At 50.7% G+C, this 16,549-nt stretch overlaps 2 protein-coding genes across 7 annotated transcripts in view; one reads left to right on the top strand and one right to left on the bottom strand.

The window, feature by feature from the left end:
- Window positions 1-430: 430 nt before the first annotated feature.
- Window positions 431-3,070, bottom strand: gpatch11 (G patch domain containing 11). The gene is made up of 8 exons (XM_067236697.1): window positions 2,914-3,070; window positions 2,527-2,753; window positions 2,389-2,430; window positions 2,087-2,207; window positions 1,584-1,674; window positions 1,074-1,208; window positions 784-865; window positions 431-694 (listed from the first exon to the last, which is right to left on the bottom strand). The coding sequence occupies exons 1-8, from the start codon at window positions 2,961-2,963 to the stop codon at window positions 639-641; spliced, it is 804 nt and encodes a 267-aa protein (XP_067092798.1). The 5' UTR covers window positions 2,964-3,070; the 3' UTR covers window positions 431-638.
- A 281-nt stretch (window positions 3,071-3,351) lies between these two features.
- Window positions 3,352-16,549, top strand: part of heatr5b (HEAT repeat containing 5B) — a gene marked incomplete at its 3' end in the record, with an annotated part of 20,698 nt that continues 7,500 nt past the window's right edge. For 2 of the 6 annotated variants that reach the window (XM_067236152.1, XM_067236148.1), the window contains 25 exon segments: window positions 3,844-4,036; window positions 4,154-4,365; window positions 4,870-4,978; window positions 5,282-5,431; window positions 5,671-5,842; window positions 6,210-6,367; window positions 6,783-7,080; window positions 8,367-8,522; window positions 8,626-8,876; window positions 9,396-9,507; window positions 9,873-10,025; window positions 10,216-10,315; window positions 10,714-10,823; window positions 11,094-11,257; window positions 12,026-12,201; window positions 12,313-12,418; window positions 12,553-12,743; window positions 12,976-13,135; window positions 13,348-13,537; window positions 13,676-13,845; window positions 14,414-14,561; window positions 14,794-14,973; window positions 15,258-15,515; window positions 16,027-16,208; window positions 16,352-16,420. In XM_067236152.1, the coding sequence (XP_067092253.1) occupies window positions 3,911-4,036; window positions 4,154-4,365; window positions 4,870-4,978; window positions 5,282-5,431; window positions 5,671-5,842; window positions 6,210-6,367; window positions 6,783-7,080; window positions 8,367-8,522; window positions 8,626-8,876; window positions 9,396-9,507; window positions 9,873-10,025; window positions 10,216-10,315; window positions 10,714-10,823; window positions 11,094-11,257; window positions 12,026-12,201; window positions 12,313-12,418; window positions 12,553-12,743; window positions 12,976-13,135; window positions 13,348-13,537; window positions 13,676-13,845; window positions 14,414-14,561; window positions 14,794-14,973; window positions 15,258-15,515; window positions 16,027-16,208; window positions 16,352-16,420 (4,101 nt within the window). 6 annotated transcript variants of the gene reach the window in all.

Below are 16,549 nucleotides of genomic sequence, written 5' to 3'. Positions count from 1 at the left end.
TTTCTATGGAAAGTGGTCAGTGGCGCAGTGAAGCAAGCAAGATTATGATTATATGATTATGATTATATGATTATGATTCATTATTATTAATTATTATTATTTCCTTTTCTTTAGGCCTAAACAGCTGACTTTTATAACAGTGTGATACTGACTTCCCTGAATAAGCTACATGTCAACAGTCCTCATATCTGGATGTATAAATGTATGTTGAATGCCTCTTCAAGTCAAGCCTCCTTAGTACTTCCCTCTGCCCCTTCCCTTCATCACATCCTCCCTGCAAAATGTCTCACACAGACTACAAATACAGAGCCCTTCCTCAAACAGACTACAAATATGGCACAGCCCCACAGGAAGTAGAGAATCACAGGAAGAGGTCAGCAATGTCATGCGAGGGAGACAGCCCCACCAGCTATATTCAAGCAGGTTGCTATGCGTTGTTATGAGATGTAATCTCACTTTAATACTCGTTTAAAAAATGTTCTTACAACGGAAGAGGCTTATATACAACAAAACATAGAAAACTGAAGTTGTTCCAGTGTTATCAAAAATGAGGGTTCCTCAAAAATAACATTGATCAGTATACAGTCACACATATAGACAAACTTTCTCCAATGTACAAGTTCAGAAAGAGATGGACATCAGTCATGGTCGGCTGCGGTATCCCCTGGGCAGTTTGAACACAGATCGTCTTCATCTGTAAGGCACAATAATAACATTAAATTAGGGTCGAAAGCAACAATGAGGACAAAGATCCATGGAGCTACATGTGTTTACCGTGCTTACCATTATAGGTGGTCCCACACCATATGCAGTAAAAATGTACCCCCCTCAGATACGACGTCAGAATCTGTAGCTTGTCCATGGACTAGACAAAGACGGTGTACTGTATTAATATGACATTGTGGTGTTGTATCCATTCTAGGGGTGATAATACACACAATTTAAGTCCTAAATAATATCACAATCAGTTAGGTTTCAAAAGGCTGTTTAAGGTGAAACAGATAGGCTGTTTGTATTTTAAATTAATTAAAATCTTGGATCCAAAATGCACACAATGATTTAAAAGTGTTTACCGTCAACTCCACTGCATCTTCAACTTCCTCGTCCTTCTCCTCCTCCTCCTTCTCCTCCTCTTCTTCTCCTTCGTTTTTCTCCTCTTCGAGGTCCACTTTAGGCCAATACCAGTCTTCTCTGGGAACAGTGACACTCTAAAAAGTAAAATGAGACACAATCTTGCAAGATGCTTGTGGAAAGCGCATGAAATCTTATACAGTGACTCTCGGGCATCTGGTAGTTTGATTTGATTACCACACTTCTCTGATTGAATGTGTCGAGGGGGGGCAAATGGCTGAGCGAGGGGGGCCAGATGGCTGATCGGGCTAGTAATCAGAAGGTTGCCGGTTCGATTCTTGGCCGTGCAAAATGACGTTGTGCCCTTGGGCAAGGCCCTTCAGCCTACTTGCCTCAGGGGGGAATGTCCCTGTACTTACTGTAAGTCGCTCTGGATAAGAGCATCTGCTAAATGACTTATTATTATGTGGTATTATGGTGTTACTACACTTCTCTGACTGAACGTGTCGAACCTTCTGATTGTCAAGTTGCTCGCAGGCCCGTTGGCTCCTCCTGAGGTCCGCTTCAATCTTCCTCTCTTCTCTCTCTGACCTCACCCTTACCCTGGAAACAGATCACAACATTAGCATTCACATATGTGTCACGGGTCTGTAACAGACGTGGCCACGCTCCGTCACAACAAGGTATTGTTCGCCACTCGTGGGATTCGAACGCTCGACCTCCGACTTGCCAAGCGCGACCTGCTACATACCTGAGGAGTGAGTTTCACGGTTTTCACACCGTTACATATGCACTATGCTGTATACAATTCAATTGCCTTTTAATAGTAATAATAAGGTATTCATTTAGCAGATGCTTATATCCTAGGCGACAGACTGGAGGGAGGGGTGGATTTGAACCTGCAACCTTGTGATCTGCAGTCGAATGCTCTAACCATCCCCCCTTTTGAAAGATTTCCCCTATAAGACATGATACATCCTTCGCACTAAATGAAAAGCATCACTGTAGTGTTTACCTATAGTCTTCCATGGATTGTTTCTCATTTTGTTGTTTAGCCCTCACTTTCTGATGATAGTGTTGAAGTTCCTCTTCGGCTTTCCTCTTCTTGACCTCCTCCATCCCAATGCCTTCTCTACCTAGGGGGTGTGAAAGAAAGATACTATAATATAGAAGCTAGTCTTGCTCTCTGAAGTTCCACACAAGGTTTTGTAGGCTCTCCTACAGTTTGCCTCCTGTCTGATTTGAACAGGAAATCTTATCGACAGAGGAAACATTTGAGCATTAGCACAAATTTAACCAAACAATTTTATTGCTCACCCATTTTTATGTTCAGCGGGATGGGTTCAACTCTCCCCGCCCCTGCAGAGGAAATTAAATTATAAATTAAAAGACCTAGCAAAAATACAAGGTGGATTTGAATCTAACGGTAGAACAGGGGAACCATTTAGAACTGACCCTGCTTTCCGAGACCCTGTCCAGCTTTGTAGCCCATCTTCTGCAGAAGAGCAAATCCCTTGTTTTCATTGCTGAGGGTGTTTTGAAGTACTGATTCTCGGCTCTCCTGTTCCAGCTGCTTGATGGTCTTCTGGCGGTTCTCAACATTCTTTTTCGTGTGCTGGATCTCTTTCTTCATGGCCTCTTTCACCCTTTTTGCCATTGGGATTCCAGGCTTTACATCTTGTCTGTAGGATAGGCAACAACAAATATATGAAAATGTTTTTTGCGTACAAATCTGTTAAGTTATTATCCAGAAAAATATACGTCTGAATCAATCTTTCACTCAATTTTAGCCAGCATGCTAGCGAGATGGATTAGATGATCTGTCGAGACTGAAATACTCACATTTTACTAAGAAACGCATCTGACATATAATCATCTTCTTCATCAGACATGACGGACCTAGCTTATGTGTCAGACAACAAATATATAACCGAAAATAAACTTCAATTATTATCAGAGAATGTCTCTGTTATTATGGTTGTGTATGTCTATGGTTGTGCCGGTTATGACGGATGATTGGTACGTTCAAACGTGAATCTGGGTAGAAACTTGACTAATTCAGTTAGTACCTGACTTATTTCCTTGTGGTAATAAATACTGCTTTTGTAGCGAATAAAGAACAATACATAAATATATAAGACTCTTTAGTATGAATATTTATATTTATAGTCGCCAATTTGTCTAAGATGTAAATCTTGCAAAATCTTGTTTTCAGTAGAATTCTCATCGGAAGACCTTTCTTGCTACACCCCAATTCCGGAAGTGTTGTCATTTGCGTCATTCATACAGGTTGGAGAGACAGGTAGCTACAATATGATTTTTTAAATTTTTTTATTGTTTGCCTGTTTTCTTCAAAGTGTTTGTGATACATTTCAGATGGTTGACTGTATTAGTTTCGGCCAACATTTCCGTATTTGCTGCTAGCAGTGCTAAACAACAAAGTTGGGCAGCTATCAAAACAGAGCTATCCTAGCTAGCTAGTAGTAGTATCTGTTTTCTCTTGACTGTCTGCAGTTGTTCTGTGTCACTGTCACTTGCTTACTCTGCATTGTCATTGGTGCTAATGGTAGGCAGTTAAAAGTATATAATGGTTGATTGCTTGCTGATACATTCTTAATGTTAGCCTAGTCAAGCTGTTGTGTTGACTTGTTTGCTAGCTAGCTATATCCAGTCGACTCGACAGTCAGCTAACGTTAGCAACGTTAGCTAGCTTCGTTAGCTAGTTACATGTAGAAGGAGGTTGTAAAACAATATAGATCACCAGAGATGCCTTAGTTTCTTTTCAGAGGTGCGGCTGTGACGCTAGAGGAACCTTGACCGTGTTTCGGGAGTTCTTGCCATGGAGTTGGCCCATAGTCTCCTGCTCAATGAAGATGCCCTTGCTCAAATCACAGAGGCGAAACGCCCCGTGTTCATCTTTGAATGGCTCCGCTTCCTGGATAAGGTTCTTGTTGCAGCAAATAAGGTAATTTTACAATCCCCGTTCGCATACAAAATGCTGTAGTTGTTTGTTGATGCTGCTCTTCAAACACTTTAGGTCAACAGTAGTCTTGAAATGCGTTGGACGATGTGTTTCTGGTAGGTTGACGTGAAAGAGAAACAGAAAAAGCTCGTGGAGCAGCTGACAGGATTGATCAGCAGTGCGCCTGGACCCCCCACGAGGAAACTGCTGGCCAAAAACCTAGCAACCCTCTACAGCATCGGTGACACCTTCACTGTCTTCCAGACACTGGACAAATGTAATGACATCATCAAAAGCAAGGATGACACACCTGCCTACTTGCCCACTAAACTGTGAGTTACTGACCATCGCAAGTCCTTAGTTTCATATTTACATTTAGTCATTTAGCAGACGCTCTTATCCAGAGCAACTTACAGTAAGTACAGGGACATTCCCCCCGAAGCAAGTAGGGTGAAGTGCCTTGCCCAAGGACACAACATCATTTTGCGCGGCCGGGAATCGAACTGGCAACCTTCAGATTACTAGCCCGACTCCCTCACCGCTCAGCCATCTGACTCCCTTCATATAGACACACAATTTCATTACCCTTCATCCACTGCCTATGTGCAGTTCTTTGTGATGATCTTCTTGTCACACTACTAGCACCATTTGTCATAACATTAACTTGATATGAGAGAACTTGTCAGAACCCTATACTGTAGCCCAAAATTCCTTGGTTTTTCTCATCAGGAGTTCACATGATGCGAATGAAGTCTTTTTTAAATCAAACTTGTGTGTTGGAAGTCTGACATGTATTAGTTCTTTTCCTCTCCCCTGTGGTGACTCTCGCTCTGCAGTGCTGCGGTGGCCTGTGTCGGGGCCTTCTATGAGAAGATGGGTCGAATGCTGGGAAGCTCCTTTCCAGACACCATTAACAATCTCCTGAAGGCGTTAAAGAGTGCAGAGGTACGGGCCCTTCTCAGGGTGAAATTCCACAACATTAACTCATGTCATGGTCAGCAATAGTAGTTAGGAATCTGTGTGGAATGACTCGTATGTTGTCTTGTTGAGGAGAGAAGGTGCCAGGAGGAAGAGTGTGCCTTCTCGGTTACTATTCTCCTTTCACTCTCCTTCACTCTCTCTGTCTCTTCACCCCCTCCTCTCTCTGTCTCTCACAATCTCTCTCTCTCTGTCTCTCACAATCTCTCTCTCTCTCTCTCTCTCTCTCTCTCTCTCTCTCTCTCTCTCTCTCTGTCTGTCTGTCTGTAGTCTCAGGGCAGGGGTGAAATCCTCATCAGCCTTCAGAAGGTGCTGAATGGGCTGGGAGGGGCTGCAGCCTCCTGCCACAGAGACATCTACAAGAATGCTCGTTCCCTCCTCACAGACAGGTCCATGGCTGTGCGCTGTGCTGTTGCTAAGGTACGTGACAGCGTGGGACTAGCTGCATCAGTTACGGTTGCTACGGTCCCTACAGAAATACTTAGCATAGTACAACGCTGTTGCGAGTCTTTGCTTGATTTGGGATGCTAGTTGATAATAGTAACTTTAACTAACTCTCTCTCTCTGTCAACAAAAACAACAACCTTGAAAACAAAATACTGCACGATGACTGTTGTTATTTATCGAGTAAGTTTGCGTCCGTCTCTCCCGTCTCTCAGTGTCTGCTGGAGCTGCAGAACGAGGCAGTGTTCATGCGCACCACTGAGCTGGAGAACGTAGCCACGCTCTGCTTCAAGGCCCTGGAGGGCTCCAACTATGGGGTGCGTGTGGCCGTGTCCAAGCTGCTGGGCTCTGTGATGGCCACAGCCCTGATGCCCAAGCAAGCTGCAGGTGAGAGGGGCTGCAGAGCATTAATACAATTAGACACGAGGCACATTCGCCAGGAATACTATAATTCCAACCTTTCAAAATCTTTTTTTGGGGGGGATTTTTTTTTCCCAACCGTTAAAAAAACAATTGAGATTTTTATTTATTTTTTATTTTATTTCAACCTTTCGAAACTTTTCCCCCCAGAACCTTAAAAAAAAAAAAAAAAAAAAAAAAAAACTTTATTTTTTGTTGTTGTTGAAAATATATATTTTCAACCTTATTGTGAGTTGTCCTTACCATGAGTGGTTTATTTGAAGCTCATTCAGGCAGATATAAGCGTGCCAGTCAAGCGGTCCAGTGGTTGAGATTGTGAGTGTGGTTCCTGCAGTGATGCGTCAGAACGTGAAGAGAGCCTCTCTGGAGGAGGTGCTGGAGCTGCTGGCCACCGGGTTCCTGCGCGGGGGGTCGGGCTTCCTGAAGAGTGGGGGAGAGATGCTGAAGGGGGGCGGCTCTGTCAGCAGGGAGGTGCGGGTGGGAGTCACTCAGGTGAGAGACCCTCCTCCCCCTTCCTCCCCCCTTCCCCCTCCCCTCCTCCGAGCAGTAATGAACAGTCAGTTAACCTCACAGATGTCCCATCCCTCTCCCCTCTCTCTCCTTTCCCTCTCCCCCCTCTCCCTTCCCTCTCCCCTCTCTCTCCCCTCTCTCTCTCTCCCCTTCCCTCTCCCCTCTCTCCTTTCCCTCTCCCCTCTCTCTCCCCTCTCTCTCTCTCCCCTTCCCTCTCCCCTCTCTCTCCCCCCTCTCCCTTCCCTCTCCCCTCTCTCTCTCCCCTCTCTCTCCCTTCCCTCTCCCCTCTCTCTCTCCCCTCTCTCTCCCCTCCCTCTCCCCTCTCTCTCCCTCTCCCCCTCTCTCTCCCCTCTCTCCCCCTCTCTCTCCCCTCTCTCTCCCCTCTCTCTCCCCCCAGGCCTACGTGGTGTTCGTGACCTCGCTGGGCGGGCAGTGGCTGGAGCGTAACTTTGCCACCTTCCTGTCCCACGTCCTGGACTTGGTGTCCCACCCGCGGGCCACGCAGACGCACGTGGAGGCGGTGTACTCCCGCCGCTGCGTGTCCTTCATGCTGCGCGCCACGCTGGGCGGACTCATGGGGGAGAAGGCCCAGATCGCTGCCGGCAAGGAGCTCTGCCAGGCTATCAGCAAGCAGATGAGGGCTGTGGGTAAGGAGGTAGATGGGGGGGAAGTATCACGGTTCAGAGCATTACAGAGTAAGTACTCGTCCTCCATTCGTTATTTTTATTCTGTTTTAAATCTCGTTTTTCTTTACCTCTTGATTTATACTTTTATACAAAAAAAATCTTTAAATCATTTGGTTTGCTTCTGTCGTGTGAACTGGGTTCCCCTGGCTTGTTCTCCAGAGCTTCTTGTTTTTCACCTTGATCTGTTTTCTTTCTATATTTGGCGGAGTAGTCGTGCATCACAGTGCACTTCAAATAGTATTCACAGACACCCCATGCTTTAGCTAGTGCATCCTGACTTCCTGCCAGTCGATGTTGCGCTGTGTGTTCTTTGTAGTCACATTTTCGGCAAATATGACAAGAAGTGCTTCTCAACAACATTGCCTACCCTGCCTTTAACTGGACTTCCTCACACTCAGAAGAAGCAAGCCATTTTTATTAAGTTATTAAAATATATTCTGGCATATTCCTAAAGTCTACCTCACTTTCATCAGTCCCCTTGGATCATTTTCAAAATCGTATTTTTATTTTATTTTTGTTTCTGATGATTCTTACTCTGTGATTTGCTTTGAAACCTCTGAACTGAAGGATGTGGGTCGACGCTACCTTCTATGTCTCTCTATCTCTCTCTCCTGTAAAATAAGCAACTGAGCTCTCAGGATTCAGTCTGGATGATGACTGACCATCACACCCCCTGGAATTGTCTCAAAAAGCTGAGAACACTGGTTCAACTTTGATCGATTAAAATCAGAGATGATGCATGTCAAAGTTGGGTTCAGATGCAGACGTGTTTTCACGTCCTGGTGGGAGGGGATCCTCAGAGCTCGGCTGCAAGGCTGAGGGCAGTGTGTGGTTCACTAAGCTCAGAGGGGACGGCACATTGGGGTCAGATTTAGATTATACGGTCATTCTTTAATAGGGATTTTAAAACATTTGAAGGTTGGGTTCCAAAATTCGAGCTGACATTGTTCTTGCTCAACCCTAAAACTTGGGCTTTAGAGCTCATAATTACAGTGTTTTAAAAGGCCTTTGCCAATAAATTACTTGAAGCCCAATGTGCTATATATTTTCTTTTTTTCTGTATATTTAAAATGTATTAAATGTAAAGACTTTAGTTGACTGATGATTAGTCATACTGAGCCTAACCCTCCCTCCCTCCCTCCCTCCCTCCCTCCCTCCCTCCCTCCCTCCCTCCCTCCCTCCCTCCCTCCCTCCCTCCCTCCCTCCCTCCCTCCCTCCCTCCCTCCCTCCCTCCCTCCCTCCCTCCCTCCCTCCCTCCCTCCCTCCCTCCCTCCCTCCCTCCCTCCCTCCCTCAGAGGCAGTAGTGAGTGACACCAGTGGAGAGAGCAAGGCTGGGTTAGCTGATGTTTCGGCCAGTCAGCACGTCATGGTCTGTGCCCTTAAAGAGCTGGGCAGCCTCGTCCAGAGCCTCAGCGCTACGGCCTCACCCCTGATCCAGGAGCCCTCTGTCGGTACGACACACACACACACAGGAGCCCTCGATCAGTAGGACACACACACACACATACAGAACCCCCCCCCCCCCCAGCATAATCCCAGATGTGTCCTGGGCAGGCCTGTTGGAGACGGTGACCTCGGTGCTGCTGCACCCCAGCATGGCAGCCCGGCTGGCGGCCGCCTGGTGTCTGCGCTGCGTTGCCGTGGCGCTGCCCTATCAGCTGACCCCGCTGCTGGAGCGCTGCGCCGAGCGCATCAACAACCTGAAGAGCTCCCCCGAGGCCGTGAGCGGGTACAGCTTCACCCTGGCAGTCCTGCTGGGGGGGATTCATCAGTGCCCCCTGGGCATCCCACACTCTAAGGGCAAGGTGGGTGACCCTGGCATCCCACACTCTAAGGGCAAGGTGGGTGACCCTGGCATCCCACACTCTAAGGGCAAGGTGGGTGACCCTGGCATCCCACACTCTAAGGGCAAGGTGGGTGACCCTGGCATCCCACACTCTAAGGGCAAGGTGGGTGACCCTGGCCTCCCACACTCTAAGGGCAAGGTGGGTGACCCTGGCCTCCCACACTCTAAGGGCAAGGTGGGTGACCCTGGCCTCCCACACTCTAAGGGCAAGGTGGGTGACCCTGGCCTCCCACACTCTAAGGGCAAGGTGGGTGACCCTGGGCATCCTACAGTGCTGTGTCCTGGGATAGCTGTTGTCCTGCGCCTTTTACGGCCCTGATTCCCCTGGGAAATCATCATCAATATTCCTGTTTGTAAATGTTATTTATTCAACAGCTTCATCTTCCCCCTATAAACCGTCATCCTACTTTACAGCTTCGTCTTTCAGCCTGTTTAAGTTCGGATTAAGTTGTTCTGAGCTGTTGTGTGTTTCCTGTAGCTGGTGGTGAGCATAGCTGAGGATCTGCTCCGCACCGCAGCCCAGAACAGCCGTCTGTCCCTGCAGCGTACCCAGGCTGGCTGGCTGCTGTTGGGAGCCCTGATGACCCTGGGTGAGTCCTGGGGGGGTGGGGGAAGGAGGGCCAGGGAACAGTGGCTGCCTGGGGGTTAATGGTGCTCAGGGGGTAGAGGGGATGTCCCTGGAGGTGTGCAGTCCACCATGGGTGTGTGCGGGAGTCAGGTGGCTGAGCGGTGAGGGAATCGGGCTAGTAATCCAAAGGTTGCCAGTTCGATTCCCGGTTATGCCAACTGATGTTGTGTCCTTGGGAAAGGCACTTCACCCTACTTGCCTCGGGGGAATGTCCCTGTACTTACTGTAAGTCGCTCTGGATAAGAGCGTCTGCTAAATGACTAAATGTAAATGTGGGTGCGGGAGGGGCGGGAGCGGTGTTGTGATGGTGGTGTTGTGATGCTGCAGGACCCTCCCTGGTGCGCTACCACCTGCCCAAGATGCTGCTGCTGTGGAGGAACGTGTTCCCGCGCTCCCAGAAGGAGCTGGAGGCGGAGAAGGTCAGAGGAGACTCCTTCTCCTGGCAGGTCACCCTGGAGGGCCGGGCTGGAGCCCTCTGTGGTGAGGACACACACCACACACTCTCTCTCTCACACACCACACACTCTCTCTCTCTCTCACACCACACTCTCTCTCTCACACACCACACACTCTCTCACACACCACACACTCTCTCTCACACACACACACACACATACACACTGGTGTTGTTGTGTTGTGCTAGTGCTAATGGTACCTCCCTCCTCTTCAGCCATGCGGAGCTTCGTGGCCCACTGTCCAGAGCTGCTGACCGAGGATGTGATCCGCCGGCTGATGACTCCTGTAGAGTGCGCCATGACCATGATGTCACAGTGAGTTGCCATGACCATGATGTCACAGTGAGTTGCCGTGACCATGATGTCACAGTGAGTTGCGGTGACCATGATGTCACAGTGAGTTGCCGTGACCATGATGTCACAGTGAGTTGCCGTGACCATGATGTCACAGTGAGTTGCCGTGACCATGATGTCACAGTGAGTTGCCGTGACCATGATGTCACAGTGAGTTGCTGTGACCATGATGTCACAGTGAGTTTCCGTGACCATGATGTCACAGTGAGTTGCTGTGACCATGATGTCACAGTGAGTTGCCGTGACCATGATGTCACAGTGAGTTGCCGTGACCACGCCCGTCAGGTGCACCAGAGCTGCTGGTGCTGGAGGATGTGGAGGGAAGTGAGGGTGTCTGAGCGCTGGTCTGTCTCCCCCAGTGTCCCTGCCGTCATCAAGGTCCATGGAGCTCACCTGAAGGCCAGCGCTGCCATGGTCAGACTGAGGCTGTACGACGTCCTGGCTCTCCTGCCCCCCAAGACATACGAAGGTCCAGTATGAGCCAGGGCACCTTATCAGTACTGCCACTCCACCAGGCTGCTCCACCAGGCTGCTCCACCAGGCTGGGGTGGAAGGCTGCTCCACCAGGCTGGGGTGGAAGGCTGCTCCAGCAGGCTGCTCCACCAGGCTGGGGTGGAAGGCTGCTCCAGCAGGCTGCTCCACCAGGCTGGGGTGGAAGGCTTCTCCAGCAGGCTGGGGTGGAAGGTGCTGTGGGGTGTTTATGTGTCTGAGTGCTGCTGTTCTCTCTCCTGCTGTGCAGGCAGCTTCAACGCTCTCCTGAGGGAGCTGGTGGCTGAGTTCACCCTGACAGACAACTCTGCCAACACCACCACATCCCTGCTGCGCTCGCTGTGCCACTACGACGACAGCGTCCTCATGGGCTCCTGGCTGCAGGAGACCGACCACAAGTGCATCGAGGATCAGGTAGAGTCTGGAGGGAGGAGAGAGGGAGAGGGAGGAGAGAGGGAGAGGGAGGAGAGAGGGAGGGGAGAGGGAGGGGAGAGGGAGGAGAGAGGGAGGGGAGGGAGGGAGGAGGGAGGGAGGGGAGAGGGAGTGGAGGGACCAGGTAGCTTCTGCCTCACAGCCTCTGCCAGACAAACACAGTCCCAAGTCAGCCTTTCAGAATCAGAATTCGGTTTATTCGCCATGTATGCTATACAAACACGGAATTTACTGTGGCAGGGAGGTGCAAAACATATACAGATCTTAAATTAAGTAAAAGTACAAAAGTTGAACTATTTCTAAGAACTAAACAATCTAAGAATACAACAATTTAAAAATTAAATTTAACCCTAAAAATTAAATCTAACCCTAAAAATAAGAATAATGAACAGCGTGAATGGTCAACATAGTGCAATCGGATACTGAGATAAAGTGGCATATGCATACTGAATTGCCATTAGATGGACTTATAATAGTTAAATAATGAATGAATGTCAATGGGAGTCCTTGGCCTTGTTGAAGAGGCCAGTAGCAGATGGAAAGAAACTGTTCTTATGGCGTGAGGTTTTGGTCAGGTTTTATTCAGACCTTTACATCCACACAGCCGGGGGTGGAATCCATGTTTATCAAGTCTCCACGCATCGCTGTTGTTCCCATCCTCCGCACGGCGTAGAAAGAACAGGCAGCTGTTTCCACAGTGTCCTCACGGGAGTCGTTGGTGTCATTTGTGTTGCCATGGTTCCTGCGTAGCTACAGCCCAACAGCGCGTCAGGCAGCGGGGCCCTGGAGCACGACCCCTCCTCCATCTACCTGAGAGTCCCCGTGGGCGAGGCCATCCCCGGGCCCCTCCCCCTGGGCGTGTCCGTCATCGACGCCTCCGTCGCCCTGTTCGGCGTGGTATTCCCTCACGTCTCCTTCAAGCACAGGTGATGCTGCCTCGGGGGGGGGGGGGGGGGGGGCTGTTAGCGGGGGAGGAGAGGGATGATCTGGCCTGCTGTGATTCATCTGGTGTGTGTGTGTGTGTGTGTGTGTGTCAGGCTGCAGATGCTAGACCACTTTGCAGAGTGTATAAAACAGGCCAAGGGTGTTCGCCAGCAGGCAGTCCAGCTGAACATCTTCACTGCGGTTCTGAGTGCTCTGAAGGTGAGGAACTTCCTGTCCTTGGTGGCTGTTAAGCCCTCTGTTGATGAGAGATAACATGGGGCTCAGAGACAGAAAGGGGGTTCTGTGTATGAGTCACACTGTGTGTGAGTCACATGTGGCGTCCGTGTGTGCAGGGCCTCGCAGAGAACAAGAGCACGCTGGGTCCTGAGGAGGTGAGGAAGTCTGCGCTGGCGCTGGTGATGGGAGCCCTGGACAACCCTAACCCCATCCTGCGCTGTGCTGCCGGGGAGGCGCTGGGCAGGATGGCCCAGGTGGTGGGAGAGGCCACCTTCATCGCCAGGATGGCTCAGTACAGCTTCGACAAGTACGCACCACGCCCCTGCTCACCTCTGTTGGGATGTAGTGTACTGTCGTCATCTAGCGGCGGGGGGGATCCGAACCTGAGGCCTATTGATCTGTGGTCGAGTGCTCTAACCACTGAGCTCCTCTCACTCTTTCGTGTTTTCTTAAGAGATGGATAAGAGTGTTCTGGAGTGTGTTCTCCATCTTAATCCCTTCTCGTGTGTGTGTGTCTGCGTGTGTGTGTGTGCGCGCAGGCTGAAGTCGGCCCGTGACGTGGTGTCCAGGACGGGTCACTCCCTGGCGCTGGGCTGCCTGCATCGCTACGTGGGCGGGATCGGCTCCGGGCAGCACCTGAAGACCAGCGTGAGCATCCTGCTGGCCCTGGCCCAGGACGGCAGCTCCCATGAGGTCCAGGTGAGGTCCACTCTCTCTCTCCCCTCTCTCTCTCTCCTCTCTGTCTCTATCTCTCTCTCCCCTCTCTCTCCATCTCTCTCTCTCTCTCTACATGTATATATATCCTCTGTTTCCTTACTCGAATGGTTTCAGAGTTCACAACTGTGTTTCACGGTCGACCAGACCCGTCCCTAGTGTCCAGCCCGTGACCCTCCCCCTCCCTGTGTCTCCAGACTTGGGCGCTGCACTCGCTGGCTCTGATCGTGGACTCCAGCGGGCCCATGTACCGGGGCTACGTGGAGCCCACCCTGTCCCTGGTGCTCACCCTGCTCCTCAGCGTGCCCCCCTCCCACACCGAGGTGCACCAGTGCCTGGGCCGCTGCCTGGGGGCCCTCATCACCACCGTGGGACCAGAGCTGCAGGGTACCTGCTGTTCCTCTGTCCTGCCAGCAGGGGGCAGTGGAAGGTTCCTGCTTGTTCTGTGACGAGATCTGGGCCGTTTGTGACAGACTGAGCAGGAAGTTATATCATCTTTGTGTGTGTGTCTGTCTCTGTGAGCAGGTAACGGAGCCACCATCTCCACTATCCGCTCGTCCTGTCTGGTGGGCTGTGCCATCATGCAGGATCACTCGGACTCCCTGGTGCAGGCGGCCGCCATCTCCTGTCTGCAGCAGCTGCACATGTTCGCCCCTCGCCACGTCAACCTGTCCAGCCTGGTGCCCTGCCTCTGTGTAAGGCTCTGTGTGTGTGTGTGTGTGTGTGTGTGTGTGTGTGTGTGTGTGTGTGTGTGTGTGTGTGTGTGTGTGTGTGTGTGTGTGTGTGTGTGTGTGTGTGTGTGTGTGTGTGTGTGTGTGTGTGTGTGTGTGTAAGGCCGGCTGTGTGTGTGTGTGGGCTTGTTTAACTAGCTGTGTTCCATAACTTCAAATGCTTTTTCAGAGAGTTTTAGGGGTTTATAGTTAGGGTTAGTGATGTGTGTGTGTGTGTGTCCGTCAGGTTAGTGATGTGTGTGTGTGTGTGCGTCCGTCAGGTTAGTGACGTGTGTGTGTGTGTGTCCGTCAGGTTAGTGATGTGTGTGTGCGTGTGTGTGTCCGTCAGGTTAGTGATGTGTGTGTGTCCGTCAGGTTAGTGATGTGTGTGTGTGTGTCCGTCAGGTTAGTGATGTGTGTGTGTGTGTGTCCGTCAGGTTAGTGATGTGTGTGTGTGTGTCCGTCAGGTTAGTGATGTGTGTGTCCGTCAGGTTAGTGATGTGTGTGTGTGTCCGTCAGGTTAGTGATGTGTGTGTGTGTGTGTGTCCGTCAGGTGCACCTGTGCAGCTCTCACCTGCTGCTGCGGCGCGCTGCGGTGGCCTGTCTGAGGCAGCTGGCCCAGAGGGAGGCTGCAGAGGTGTGTGAGTACGCCATGAGCCTGGCCAGGAAGGCCGGGGACCCCAAGGGCAGCAGCCCCCTCAGTGAGTAGCCGACCTGGGCCTGTTACTGTCCTGACTGTGTCTAACCCTGACCTGGGCCTGTTACTGTCCTGACTGTGTCTAACCCTGACCTGGGCCTGTTACTGTCCTGACTGTGTCTAACCCTAACATCTAGAAACATTACAAGTGTCACCACAGCACTGTCTGAATGATCTGAGGTGGTGTGCCTGTTGTTGTGCTGCTTGTGTGCGGTGTCCTGTGCTGGCTGGTGCAGAGCTGAACATCACAGAGACGGGTCTGGAGGGGGTCCTGTTCGGCATGCTGGACCGAGAGACAGACAGGAAGCTGTGCTCAGACATCCATGACACCCTGGGTCACATGCTGTCCTCGCTGGCGGTGGAGAAGCTCTCCCATTGGCTGAAGCTCTGTAAGGACGTCCTGGCTGCCACCACGGGTGAGTCATGTGACCAGTCATGTGACCAGTCATGTGACCAGTCATGTGACCAGTCATGTGACCAGTCATGTGACCAGTCATGTGACCCTGACAGGCAGCAACATCGCTGGCCTCGCCAACGTTTTAATCAGATCAGATGTATTTTGTATAGCCGTGTTCTCTGAATCAGAGTCTGGTTTATTTCTAAGTAAGTTTACACATACGAGGAATTTGCTTTTGGTGGGGTTGGTGCATAATGTGAGTCCCAGGTGTTTACAGTGCGTCGCTGTGCTTCCGCTGTGTAGAGGTAGGGGGCGCTGTGGTCCCTCTGGACCGCGGGAAGGACGAGGAGGACTCTGAGAAGAAGGATGAGATGGACGATGACATCATGTTCACCTCCCTGGGCGAGGAGGACAAGGCCAAGCCGTCCGTGGCGCCCCGCTGGGTGACGCGGGTATTTGCGGCCGACTGTTTGTGCCGTATCATCCTGCTGTGTGAAAACGATCCCAAGAACCACTTTGACCTGGCGGCTGCCCGCGCCGCCAAGGCCAAGGACCCCAAAGGTAAAGAGCCCTCTCAGAGAGTTGGAGCTGCAGGGTTGAAAGTCTTCTGTCTTTTCAGCCGTTTGGTATCCTCTGTCTCTCTCTCTCTCTCTCTCGCTCTTTCTATCTCTCTCTCTCTCTCCCTCCTGGCATTGAGACAGACTCTGATGTGTGAACAGCGAGTGGTTGTGAAGAAGCTTCGTTTGAAGGGAGCTGTATTTAAACCAGGGGAACAGGCTATAGATGAGTAAGCTGAGCGTTGAGGTTTCATCCTCCCTGGCAGTGGAGAGAGCCTGGTGTTTATATAAGGTTCTCTGAGAACACAACTGTTTAGCAGGCCTGGTGTGTGAGTCAGGTTGTGATCTTGAACTCATCGTCCAAATTTAGCTAACGATGCCTCCCCATTATGAGGCTTCAACTCTCACTTCAGTTGCAAGTTTAAACTCAACTAAACACATTCCATCTGAACCTCAACTGCTTCAAGTTCCAGTTTGCTAAAAACGAATTCATGTCAATTTAATGCAAACCCCAGGTGACCTGCTGGTGCTGCACCTGTCTGATCTGATCCGCATGGCCTTCATGGCTGCCACAGACCACAGCAGCCAGCTGCGCATGGCCGGGCTGCAGGCCCTGGAGGACATCATCAAGAAGTTTGCGTCCGTGCCGGAGCCTGAGTTCCCGGGCCACGTGATCCTGGAGCAGTACCAGGCCAACGTGAGTTCGTCACAAATCCCACGTGACTTAGTCACAGATCCCACGTGACTTTGTCACAGCTCACACGTGACTTCGATGGCCGTCAAATGAACAGGAGACGAACGTTCTCACTCACTGACTTCCCCCATCTTCCACGCGTACAGGTGGGAGCTGCTCTGAGACCTGCGTTTTCCCCGGACACCCCATCTGACATCACCGCCAAGGCCTGCCAGGTACGAGTCCCTGAACACCCCCGTCCCACACACACCTTCACACACCCTCACACACCCACACCCTCACACACCCTCACACCCACACACACACACACACACCCTCACACACACACACACACACACACACCC

The sequence above is a fragment of the Osmerus mordax genome, chromosome 5 (assembly GCF_038355195.1).
Source record: "Osmerus mordax isolate fOsmMor3 chromosome 5, fOsmMor3.pri, whole genome shotgun sequence".
Taxonomy (NCBI): Eukaryota; Metazoa; Chordata; class Actinopteri; order Osmeriformes; family Osmeridae; genus Osmerus; species Osmerus mordax.
This window is presented reverse-complemented; position numbering and strand designations above follow the sequence as displayed.